We start from the raw sequence: 12,277 nt of genomic DNA, 5'->3' as shown, positions 1-12,277 counted from the left end.
GGGAAGAGAGTCTCAATGGGAGGAAGGGCAGAGGGGATACGGAGCCTGCTCTCCTGCAGACTGCCTGACCCAGCTGCTTGTACCTTCCCTCCAGGAGTCAGTCAGAAGAGGGCAGGGTGAGAGGAGAGAGGGAGCTGCCTGTGTCTGAGGCCATCATTCCCCACCCCAGCCACGAAAGGCGGAGGTGGGGCAACACAATGCAGAGGATGTTCTAAGCTGAGTCTCATAATTGCACTGCCAACATGCTCCCTATGTGGACAAGAACCATCAAGGCAAACTAAGAGCTGGGACCTGCTGTGTCTAGGGAGGAGGGAGGAGCTTGAGACGGAGCAGGCCGTCTTCACCCCTGCTCACAGTGAGCCACTCACTCTGCCTTCCAGCCTCATTAAAAGCCCCAGGCCAGGGTCCCCCAACTCTGCAGAAGCAACAGGCCCAGAGCCTCCTTTCCCTTGCACTAAATGACCCTGGGGCCTGGGGCGAGGCGCCGGTTGACAGCGGGAGGGGGTGGGGAGTGGGCATGGCGGGGGGGGGGGGGGAGGGCGGTTAAGGCTGCTTGTTTCACAAACCTGCCCCTGAGGGAAAGTTTCTGCCACCCAGATGCAAGGTCTGGGAAGCAGTGGCATCCAGCGCAGCTGATTTCAGTTGCCCTGCAAGGACCTAGGGGGCGGGGTCTCTGAGCTTAGCTGGCTGGAGTGCAGACCAATAGAGAGCCGCCATCTTTGTTAAACACGCCTCTCATCGCATCACTCGCCTGACCAAGCACCTACAAGGCCTCTCTATTGCCTGGGGAGCCAAGCTAACCGCCTCCATCTGGCACCTATGCCCTCCGCTGCCTGACAGTCCCCTAGCCATGGTTTTCCACATTACCTAGGGGCCGGCAGAGTCTGAAGGCCCAGTGCGCAGTCTGCCCTGAGCTACTTATTCTTTCTGGGCCTCAGTTCCCTCTTCTCTAAAATTGGAATAGCAGATTCAACAGGATGGAGGGGAAGATTAGACAAAGTGCAACATGCCAGATCCTAAACCAAGGAAAGGCCACAAGGTGGCGGCCACCAGCGTCTCATCAAGGGCACTGTCATCGGAATCAGTGCGGACAGCTTCGCCCATCTAAGCCTGTTCTTGAACTCTAACTGCGGGGGGACTGGGAAGCGGTGACCTGAAGAATCCAGCCTGCTGAGGAGATCCTTGCTCTCCCCACCCCACTCTCCTGTAGCATCCCCCTTCCTTCCGCTCTGCAGGCCCCACCCCACCTGAAGATTGGGAGTGGGAAAACTCAGGGTGGGAACTTCTGGTATGAAGCCGCTCCCTGTACCTCACCAAGTTGGATTTTGTTGTTAGGAGTTGGGAGGTGGGCTTGAGAAAGGTCTCACTGTATGGCCCAGGCTGGCCTTGAACTTGTGATTCCCTTGCCTAGTAGCTTCTCCCCTACTAGGATCATAAGTATGCACTTCCTGGCCCAGTTTGTCACTGAGTTGCTTAGAGGGCCAAGAGAAGGTTCCTTGTAAACTGTAAAGTGTTGAACACGTGGTGAGTTACTCACAGCAGCACCAGCGGGGCCAGTCCGTCCTCTCTCACCAGGCAGGCCACGGGGACCCTGCAACACACACCAGCACAGTCTTAGCATGAGCTGGCATTATGGTGGGCTGTGTGATGACTTCTGGAGGGCCCTTCCCACCACGGTGACCCTCCTGCCTGTTTGCACCAGGAAGCAAAGGAGAGCAAGCCTGGTGGTGCTGCCTTGCCCCTGGAGCCTGCTCAGGGCACAGGGTGTCCTGCAGGTGGGGCCTCTGCTGGCGCCTATGGGGAACACAGCTCGTTTTCTTGCAGCAGAGGAGTACCCCAAAACATTGATGACAAGCAGGCTTTTTAAGAACTGAGAGGCGGTTCAAGTAGTGTGTCTTAACAGCTCCTGTTCTGTGGAAGTGCGGGTGACCTTTTGAACAAACCGTCCACTGCAGGATGGTTTCGCTCATAATCGGATAAAGCTGCAACACCAGGTGTCTGCCTCGCGTGACTGCACGAAGGAAATGCTCTGGTTTACAGGGCAGGCGTCAGACAGGTGCTAGGGTCTTAAGAGCGTATGGTGGCTTTTCGTGGGTGACGCTCATACTCACCATGGGGCCTGGGGAGCCGTTTTCACCAGGGGAACCACTCTCACCCTGGAAAAGAAGACACACGGGGTCAGTGTTTGGAGTCTTGGCTTCCAGAAGCTTCCTAGGCTTAGAACACAGTGGTCCCAACTATGTTCTAACTCCCCTTGCCCTTCAGCATCTCCCTGGCGGATGCCACCTTTCGTCCCTATCGTGAAGCCCTGTGAGTTTTGTGGTCCTTTACCTTCACACCTGGAGCACCTGCTTCTCCCTTAGCACCATCCAGGCCTGGATAACCCTGGGAAGCAAGAGAAGGGTTCCATCACACACCTGGAAACCCACCCAGGAGGCAATGTGCAAAATGTTTCCTCTCCAGGTATCTCCTGCCTTCCAGCACCCTTACCCATGATACTTACTCTGTGACCTTTGACTCCAGGAAGGCCTGGGGTTCCCGGGAATCCACGAGCACCCTGCAATGCAAAGAGGGGGTACTCAGGGAAAAGAAGAGAGTGGGTGAAGGCTGCTGGAGAGGCTGCAGATTCAGATCCTTCGGGCAACCAATAAGAAGCAGGCATCCGCTCTTTCAACCAAACATCTTGTGCTCATGCAAACACAATTGGCAGCCGGAAGCCATGATACATGCAGGTACTCTCCGTGCCCAGTTTTAAACTGAGCTTAATCAAGCTGAGTAAGCTGTATGGACTAAGGAGGGAGACTGGAAAAGCCTCGTGAGATTAGGAAAGGTGGAGCTTTACCTGAGGGCCAGGAAGGCCTCTTTCCCCAGCTTTTCCGGGTTTCCCAGCTTCACCCTGAACAGAAAGAGAGGTGTCTCCGTTTCCTTGGAAGTCCCACGAGCATAACGGGTGTGCTCCTGGACAAACCCCTTCACGGCTGTGCATCTGCCTGCCCGCCTGCCTCACCCACCTCCTGCCGATGCCTCTCCATGAATGCCTCTCCTGCATGCTCATTTATTCTTTGGCAAGTTCCTCGTCCTCACTAAAGTCCAGCTTCCCCAGTAGGCTCTGGTTGTCCTCTCCAGAGCTCTTGGACAGGCCTCTGTGCCCTGACCTCGAGATACTTTGCTGTGTGATGCCAGTCACAAAACTAGCTCAAGAAAGCAAGCTCTTGTCTCTAATTTTTTTTTTTCCACCCTCCGTAGACATCCTGGCTCAGGCTGAGCTTTTCTAGCTCATTTACAATTAAGATGATGTTAGGGTGTTTATCTTTCTTTGTTTTTTCTGCTCCACATCTCTGTGCCCTGCGTTTTCCTGTCCCTTCTCTCATTTCTCAGTTTTGTTTTTTTTTTTTTCCTGAAGTTAATGATGTTTTAATTACACTCCTTCTCATCAGATCTAAAACAGTCCCCAGGGACCTGACAAGTTTAGTTGCAGATGAGTGTGTGGGTGGTGGACAACTGGAATTTACGACTGGCCAGCCTTGGTCCTCAGGAAGTCTCTCTACCCGAAAGCCTCAGCACACATGAGAGGGAGACTTGGGGTGCAGGGGCTACTCACATCATCACCAGGTTTTCCAGGAGGGCCAGCAGGACCACGGGGACCCATGGGACCCTACAAATAGAGAATTGAAGAAGTGGTTGGAAGGGGCACACAGTGGATAAAATGCAGGATGGCAGTTTGGGAAGACCGTGGTGGGAGGAAGGGACAGTGCAGGGTGGCGACCCCCGAAAGGGAATGTCATGATGGACTTCCTGCCATATTGGTTCTCTGAAAGAGTGCCCCATGGGTAGGGAGCAACATCTGAATCTCCTATGGCCCTCCCACTGTGGGAAACAGCAGGCAGAGCCAGGGAGCGGTCAGTAGCTTGAGTGGGAAAAGAGACCATTCCCAGAGGCTCCTGGGAGAGGGTAGCTTATGGTACTTACAGAGACACCAGGCTCGCCAGGTTCACCAGGATTGCCTTGAAATCCTTGAGGGCCCTAAAAGGGAAAGGGACGATGTCATATTGCCTCCCACCCCCCAACTGTGCTGTCAGAGCTCAGTGAGCATCTGCAATGCCACCAAGAGGAAAAGACAGAATACTTACAGGGGCACCGGCAGGGCCTGGGGGTCCACGAGGTCCCATGGGGCCCTACATTGGAACAGAAAAATAAGACACTTACTGGACTGCCTTATCAGCTTCAACTCCTAAGCCAGCAGCCAGACAAAGGACAAGAAGGTACTGTGGAAGCAGTGGGGGGAACAAAGGGCCTCCAGCGGCTGCTCCCTCTTCTTTCCCCACTCCCCACCCAACCATCTATTTTTATTTATAGGCACCATTTGAACAGAGAAGCTGGCCTTGCTTTCTCCTGGCCGGCAGCCATGTTTACTAAAGTCTGAATTTCATTTAGCATGTGCCAAACCAGCGCTGCAGGGTAAGATCTCCTGCTGGAAGCCTTGTGCATGCTGGAGAACAGTAGCTGCTGTCCGCATTCTTCAGTTCTCGTTCCAAGAGCAACAGCAACCTGGCCGTGCCATACATCGGCTATATGCATCTCTCCAGCCTCATTCTTTCCAGTCCTTCTAGAGCAGCATTCAAACTGGCATCCATCACCGTTAAAAGCCAAACTCCTCGAGCTAACTAAATGAGAGCTTTTAACGAGCTGCGGAGATTGCGGAGATGACATGCCACAAACAACTCTGTGGACGGCACAGGTTGTCGGCCTCGGGCCTTGCTACGGGCGGGCCCCTCCCATGGGGTCAGTGAGGAAATGGAATCTTACCATCGGACCCTGCATTACTCCCATCTGGGCGCCGCCAGCCTTCTCTTCAAACCCTGTAGCCATCTGGGCCGCGAAGTTCTGCAAAAGCAATGCAACTATGTTAGGAGGAGGAATGGCCCAGCGCCATTCCCCTCTGCCAGGGAGAGGAAGAGTTCCACCACGTCTCTAGTTATTAGACACCAGCTGAGTACTGATGGGAATTGTCAAGGAGACCTGACAGTTTGGGGATGTGTTCTTGCGATGGGGGCTTTGCTGGGGCAGCAAGCGTCATTTGTGGTAGTCTTCGCCCCCCCAGGTGCCGCTTTATAAACCTTTATAGTCTCAAACGTTACGTAAATCCAACGTCTCTATTAAAAGGCATTCTTTGTTCTCTAAAATGTTGATGTCTGGCAAAGGCTTGAAATTCGGTCTTGAAATATTTTGAGAAGGGTTATAGTAGACGTCTGTGAGCCTGCTTAAATTGAAGAATTTAAAACATAGCAGACCTCCAAATGGCACACCTACAGAAGTGGGGCAGTCATATAATTTGTTGGTTGGTGTGATTCCAAGCCCGACAGTCACCACACACCTTTGCTCAGTAAGGCTCTTTCATGAGAATGAATAGTTGCTTGGAATGTACTTGGCATGAGCTATGGATAAATGTCTTCCAAGGACAGTGGTCACTGCTCTTCCAGAGAAATACAAGTGCCCAGTCATCCTTTTCCCACACCCCTACTCCCACCCCCAAAAACCAGCCACAAGATGGGGCGCCAGGAAGCCAGGCAGCTGAAGGCCTTCTTTACAGAAACCCAGTGAGTGAAAGGAAGGAAAAAAAAAAAAAAAGTCAGCCCTTATCCCCACAGCCTCAAGCCTCAAATGTGATTCTGTTCAATTACAGGCCTGAGGTCAAAGCCATCAACAGGCTGTGTACATACTGCTGGCCGTCCTGGGAGCCAGCCAGGTAAGCAAGCAGCGATTGAGAAGCCTGGAGAAAGGAGAACTAAGGACACTTACTCCAGCAAAGCCAGGAGGACCAGGGGGGCCTGGAGGGCCAGCGGGCCCAGGATTTCCAGGGGTACCAGGCTCTCCATCTCTGCCACGAGGTCCAGGTGGGCCCTTGAGAGAAAGAGAAAAGGGTGGCAGTGAAGTGATGCTTCTTTAGGAATCATTTGCCCCAGGGCCTCTCAGGAGGTAACCAGGCCTTTGGGGGATCTGGGGAACACAGAAGTCAGACTTTATTGCCATCTACTCACCTTTTCTCCCTTCTCACCACGATCACCTCTGGGTCCTTGTTCACCGGCAGGTCCCTGGAGGTGAGGAGCATGGAGTGGTGAGACTGGAGGCTATAATGGCTCATTTGCAGTAAGGAAAGAACCGAGAGAAAGCTCTCTCCCTTTCTTACCTGAGGGCCGGGAGGTCCTTTGGGTCCTACGATCTGTGTGAGAGAGAGCCACAGGCCTGTTGGTTAGAGGGGTGCCTTTAGAATGGCAGATGCATGGGTGGTGATGGGGGTTATTTGTACTTACTTCCTTGATGTCTCCGGGTTCTCCTTTCTGCCCCTGCAACAGGAACAGTTGACAGGAGTAAGCCCACCTAGCCCCAACACCAAACCCCACCCTGCCCCCCAGCTTCTCAGAGGGACATCTTCTGAGGTCTGAAGAAGCAGAGATTAGCATCTCAGTGCCTCTGGAGAAGGACATGCGAGAGCAAAAAGCAGGGCCACTGAAATGGCTGGTAGGTGGAAGGAGAGAACCGATTTCTCCGAGTTATTCTCGGGCCGCCACACATGCACTGTAGCACACGTGGGCCCATACTCATACATACAATCATGTAGAGTCATGCAGGCAGGTAAAAATGTAATTAAGTTAAATTAAATTAAAAACAGGGTGCCTTACCTTTGGCCCTAGTTTTCCTGCAAGGGAAAACAGAGAAGGAGAAGGTGAGATAGGGACCATATCTTGCTTGTCATTCAAACTCTCTTTGGAGGATCAAACAAAGGAAAGAATCACAACCAAGGACACGGAAGCAGTTTCCTCTCCTGCTCCCCTGAATCTCTCTGTGGCTGGTGTTAGGATCACAGAGCCATTTTGTTGCTGAGGACTCATAAGGAATGGAGGTGCTTCTAACTTTATTAGTCAAAAAGCATGCATAGTGTACAGGAATGGGTTGAGAGCAGAAGAGAGGCAACCAGGGGCCAGGACACAGGAGACCCAGAGGTCAGACAGCCCTTCCCAACCCACACCCTCCCAAAGAAGAGTCTGAGGAAGCCTTACATTAGCGTGGCGTCTCCTTGAAGCAAGCACAAAAAAGAGCAGGACACAGGAGTTACAAAGAGCACTGTAGCCAGGGCCATCCCAAACTGATAAGCCCCTACCCCACCATAGCAGCAGAATCCCATAGGCCGGCAACACTGCCCTGGCATGGGCCCCTCAGACATGGTCTGAGTCTGCGCCATACAAGGCTTCAGTGTTGGGCAAGCATTCAGGAAAGGAGACTTCTCGATTGCCGTTCACCTCTCCTCTCCATGTTGAATAGGAAGCCAACAATGAGCCATCCAGGAGACCTGGGCAGGAGCCCCCACTTCCTCTGTGGGGAGATGGGACTGAGTACTGGGAAGGGGTCGCCTGCACTTTTCTTCATGAGCACTGGTTCTAGCTGGGAGCAGATAACTGTCATCAGTGGGCAGGAACACGGTCACACCCTTTCGGCTCTCAGAGTCCAGCCACTCCTTTGTCTGTTCTGCTTCTTAAATGGTGGCCAGCACCAAGCAGAGGGCAATGCAAAGAGGAAATGCCTCCACTGGGCTCTGCTCTGCTCCATTCAGTGCTCCTGCTTACTGACAGAGGTTGCTGCACATTAATGACCGTGTCCTTGAAGGTTTTCTATAGAGAAGACAAGGTGTAGGCGACACAGGACAAATTAACTCATGCTGTGACTAGACGGAGCCTGGTTCCCACTGTGGCTCTATTAATTCACAGACTTGACTCAGGAGGGTGAACTTCTGTGGAGCCATATCTGTATTTCCAGAAACACACCCCTGAGGGATTAGGAGAGGGACAGTCTCTATAGCAACTTAGGCTCACCAGGTTTCAACCTGCAATCGAGAAGTGGCCTTGCCTTTCTGCCCCTACTGCTAGGACCAAATGGATAAGCAGCTTCTCAGCTTGGAGAAGACCAGCATCCACGGAAAGGTGTCTGCAAGTAATTTATTTATGTTGATAGTAAATAAATAAATTACGACCACTGCCAGTGGTGAGGTCAGCTGTGCAGATAGGACAGCACTCTCCGAAGGGGATCTCCGGGTGGAGGCAGTCTGTTTCTTCGCATATTATGTCGTCGCAGAGGACAGTCCCGGTGTCACACACACAGATGCGGCAGGACGAGGGCTTCCACACGTCCTTATCTCTATACCTCTGCCCGTCCTGCAGACAGCTGCCAGCCTCCTCTGCACCGAGTGGGGTGAGAGGGGCAGTGTGCCAAAGCAGGGGTGGGGGGAGAGCCGGAGAGAAAGAGAAAGAGGTTGCAAATCAACTGGACGGAATTCAAATGCGAGAGAATGGGAGGCTCAGACCATACCAGACAGACTGAACCTACGAATTAGTTTTGGAAAAACACAATGCATCTCTCTGTGCAGTATCTCTCAGGTGCCCTGCACTGTGCAAGATGGGTATGTGGGGGGCTGGGGTGGGAACCGTGACCCAGCAATGAGGAAGGGCAGTCTCCAGCATGGGGGGAGGGGGCTGAGATAGGGAAGGATGAGCTGGAAGGTGAAAGTGGGTGGTAGGAGATGACGCTCGGAGGAGGAACCTGATAGAAGTAAAGATGGAGAATACAGGAAAATGGCGAGACCCTCTAGCTGGAGAGCAGAGACATTCTTTTTGCCATCCTATAGAAACAATGAGATTTCCTAAATACAGCTGACAGCTAAAATTCAGAGAAAGTGCAGCGAATTCTACCTACAAACATGGTAAGATATAAACAATATGTAAACATTAGCTGGAGAGGCAAGCTTGCCTCTATCTGAAGTTGGCAACCCCAATATGGGCGGCAGGAGGCTCTAAATGCCCGGCCTTGGCTACGATTGAGCAGTCCAGACCTTTGTCTTCCAAGAATGCAAAGGAACAGCTCAGACTGTGCCCTCTCCACCAGCCCCTGCCGTCTGGAATTCGCCCTGCACATGAAAACTGTGCTGACAAGAAAGCTTCTCAGAGCGCCAGGGACCGAAGAGCCCGCACCACGTGCTAGGCAGCGCCCAGCGCTGTTTTTCTCATCAAAATCTCAAGAGCAATGGCAAAAGCTGAGGATGAATAATAGCGAAGAGACGCAAACCCAGTGGGCGTGGAGAGAGCCGCGCCTGCCCTCTGCTCCTCTAGAACAGTGAGAATCCACAGATCAAAGTCTCCGTTTTCTTCTCCACTGGAAGAAACCCATCTAGCCTTTTAGGCAAGAGCATCAGGGGGAAGGGAGGAGATCCCGGGGAAAATGTCGAAGCTGCGGGGACCCCCTCACCCCCGCCTCCTCCAGCGGCGCTAAAATAGCTGGAGGTGACGGTGACGAGAGCGAGAGCTCAGCCTTGCTAATGATGTCCAGTCCTGACTAAGCAAGAGCATTCTAGCGCCCGAGACTGCCTGGGGGAGCCGGAGCAGAGCCCGGGGAGGGTGCATCGTGAAAGCTGATCGGTTCCCCAGGAAGGGCGCCCCAGGGCCGCGCGGGCCGGGAGCGGGGCGGGCCGGCTGGGTGTGAGGGCCACTGGCTCGCTCTTTGTGGCTGGGGCTCTGGACACAGCCCTGCGGCAGAAAGACAAACGGAGAGTAAAAAAGTGGGATTAAATGACTGCCCAAGAAAGGAGCCAGCACCGTAACCGTATCCCCCAGTGCGGTCCGAGGGAGCCAGCGCCACCCTAATTGTGGCACGAAAGGGGCTGCAGATAGCATCCTGGCCGCCCGATCCGGTTCCCCTCGTTACCGCCGCGGCGCATAAGCGATTCTTTGTGGCCGGCCAATTAAAAGGCTACCTCTTTCGGGGAACTGTTTTGCTTCGTCGCCGCTGCGCTTGGGGGCCAGAGCCCGGGAGGTGGCGGCAGGCGGGCACGGAGGGGGGGCATTGTGGGAGAGGGGGTCGGGGAGTCGAGGGGACCCACCGGGCCCAGCCTCTCATGAATGGGGCTTTTCTCGAGCGCATACAGAGCCCGATTCACAGGTCCCCGCTAGGAACCAGTTTAAATAAATATGGGCAGGGTTTCAGCCCATCTGGAAGCCATCGCTGCCAATCCCCCAACGCAAACAAGCCTCACAAAGGGGGACTGAGGTCTCCCCCGCACCACAGCCAGCAGCGCTTTTGGAAGCTAGGGCTGAGAAATGCAGATGTGGGTCAAAGGATCCGCCGCCAAGAAGTTTCCCAAACTCGTGGAAAGATGGAGAGGAGGGGCGTGGTGGACTGCAGGTTTCTGACATTCCTAACGTCCACGCAGGCTACGCCTCTCCCCACATCCAGGTCTTTGGGTCCTGAGGACCCGAGGCTGGAGTGTGGGTGTGTGTGCTTAGGTAGGACGAGCCAGGGTGTGAAACCAACCCGTCAGATGCAGAATCACACCCCTCCTAGGAGGAGGAGGCTGCAAGTTTCAGATGGCCCCCTCCTCCCCAAAGTTGTGGCACGCACGTTCCTCCAGGAAGGCGGCCTCCGAAGCCGGCGCCTCCGCTATCAGATGAAGAATTGGGGAAAGAGTTTAGACACTCGGCTCCCTCCACGGCTCCCTACAGAGAAGCACCGGTCCGGACCGCCGCTTTGTGTGTGTGCGCTTGCAATTTCAGGACAAGACAGGGTCAGGCCCGTCTCGGACCCCGTCAAACACTTCGACGTCGCCCCCAGAGCTGGAGCGCTCGGCTCCGGCTGAGCCGCCGCCCTGCCACCCTGCGCGGCCGGAGCGCGAGGCGCGCTCCTGGGCTCCACGCTGCCCGGCTCTCAGCTCCGCCCTGCCCCCGCCGCAGCCGCAGCCGCCGCGTTAGGAGCCGCAGGTCCCCCGGGGCCTCCCGAGGCGGCTCCGGAGACGGCCTGGAGGCAGAGGGTCCGAAAGCGCCCAGCCTCACCTGCGGTTGGCTCGCAGTCTGTAACCTGCGGAGCCCCGGCTGGAATCCCAGCCGTCGGAAACGCGCCCAAACACGTGGAGGAAAATCCTCCCCACCTAATACGCTTTCCAGGCTTCTTTCGCCCTGAGTGCAATCCCAGACCGCGGAGGAGGTGGAGAGGTGCGGGGGGCCGCCCTCGGCCCGAGGCTGCACAGCTGCCCTCGCTAACGAGAGCCGCAGGCCAGCCGCTCGCCTCACCCTGCCTCCGTCCACCGCTGCGCACACCGCGGCAGACCCCCGGGAGGGAGGGAAGGGGGAGAGGGCTGGTTGGAGAGGTCAGGTTCCTGCAGCCCCAGGGAGGCCCGGCCGAGTTTCCGAGAAGGGCTGCCCGGCAGCACCTTACTCCGGGCCAGCCTGGAGGGGGAGGGAGCTCGGGAGCAGTGCGGAACTCGCGGAAAGCCTCTTTCTCTTTTGTGGCCTCGGGTTTCAAGCCCGCAGCGTCAGGCCTTTGTCTGGCGCCCCTTGGAGCCCCGCAGCCTCCAACCCCCGGACTGGGCTGAGGAGCCGACCCCAGGCGTCTCTCCGCCTCTCCCGCCTCTGAGTGTGCGGCTCCTTTCGCGGAGCTCGAAGCTCAGTGCGTTAACGTCTGTGTTCCAACCTGTCGCACCCGACGCTTGGCAAGTTCAGATCAGACCCTTGCTTAACGCAGGGACCTGCAAAGGTCTCCACTGCGACTCTCAGCGAGGATGCTGCGACGGAGCTGCTCGCTCGCAGGATTCGGCTCAGCGAACTCCTGCCTACCCTGCGCCTAAGCCTCGGCGCCCTAACCCGGAGCGGGGCTGGGGAGGAAGAGAAGGAGAAGGGACGCAGGTCAGGGAAAGCAGGCAGGGGCGGCGGGCAACTTACGGGCATCCTGGCCCTGACACCGGAGGACCGCGGCGACGAGCAGCGTCAGCAGCACCAGCGACTGGGGAGCCCCGAGGCGGATCATGGCTCCCCGCGGGGCCTGGCAGAGCCTGGCCCGGGCGAAGCGCAGCGAGGCGGCAGAGCACGGAGCGGGTCCGGGTCTCTACCGCGACCTCATGCAGGAGGCCCCAGGGGCAGGAGGAGGAGGCAGGAGACCCGGCAGCCCAGCGGCGCTCTGCGTCTTCTCCGGGCAGAGGCGCCCGTTATATGCGCCCGGTGGCTCCTAAGGCTGGCAAACCAGCCCAAACCGCGGGCCGCCCCCAGCCCCCCGCGGGGCTGTAATCTGAGACCCCGCCCCCGGAGCCCGCCCAGGCCGGACCAGAGCCCACACCTGCCAAGGCCAGACGCCCCTCTCCTTAGCCCAGCTTCCCGCCCCTGATGTGCCCAGTGGCCTGATCGGGCGGGGCACCGAGACGGCCTCCGGTCGCCCCCACTTGGGACTGCCACACTGCCCCCTCCAA

The 12,277-nt window shown here is 56.1% G+C and overlaps 1 protein-coding gene across 2 annotated transcripts in view; it reads right to left on the bottom strand.

Moving 5' to 3' along the window:
- Col2a1 (collagen type II alpha 1 chain) overlaps positions 1-12,006 on the bottom strand; it is a 28,770-nt gene extending 16,764 nt beyond the window's left edge. The window contains exons 1-16 of one of the 2 annotated variants that reach the window (XM_021655824.2): positions 11,757-12,006; positions 8,027-8,230; positions 6,681-6,697; positions 6,312-6,344; positions 6,188-6,220; positions 6,039-6,092; positions 5,800-5,901; positions 4,807-4,884; positions 4,131-4,175; positions 3,970-4,023; positions 3,602-3,655; positions 2,843-2,896; positions 2,504-2,557; positions 2,332-2,385; positions 2,112-2,156; positions 1,538-1,591 (exon numbers count right to left, since the gene is read on the bottom strand). In XM_021655824.2, the coding sequence (XP_021511499.2) occupies positions 1,538-1,591; positions 2,112-2,156; positions 2,332-2,385; positions 2,504-2,557; positions 2,843-2,896; positions 3,602-3,655; positions 3,970-4,023; positions 4,131-4,175; positions 4,807-4,884; positions 5,800-5,901; positions 6,039-6,092; positions 6,188-6,220; positions 6,312-6,344; positions 6,681-6,697; positions 8,027-8,230; positions 11,757-11,841 (1,020 nt within the window). In that variant the 5' untranslated portion in view covers positions 11,842-12,006. The remainder of the gene's footprint in view (positions 1-1,537; positions 1,592-2,111; positions 2,157-2,331; positions 2,386-2,503; positions 2,558-2,842; positions 2,897-3,601; positions 3,656-3,969; positions 4,024-4,130; positions 4,176-4,806; positions 4,885-5,799; positions 5,902-6,038; positions 6,093-6,187; positions 6,221-6,311; positions 6,345-6,680; positions 6,698-8,026; positions 8,231-11,756) is intronic. The other variant, XM_060388696.1, reaches the window with a different exon arrangement.
- Between the last annotated feature and the right edge of the window lie 271 nt (positions 12,007-12,277).

This window comes from Meriones unguiculatus, chromosome 8 (assembly GCF_030254825.1).
Source record: "Meriones unguiculatus strain TT.TT164.6M chromosome 8, Bangor_MerUng_6.1, whole genome shotgun sequence".
Classification (NCBI taxonomy): Eukaryota; Metazoa; Chordata; class Mammalia; order Rodentia; family Muridae; genus Meriones; species Meriones unguiculatus.
This window is presented reverse-complemented; position numbering and strand designations above follow the sequence as displayed.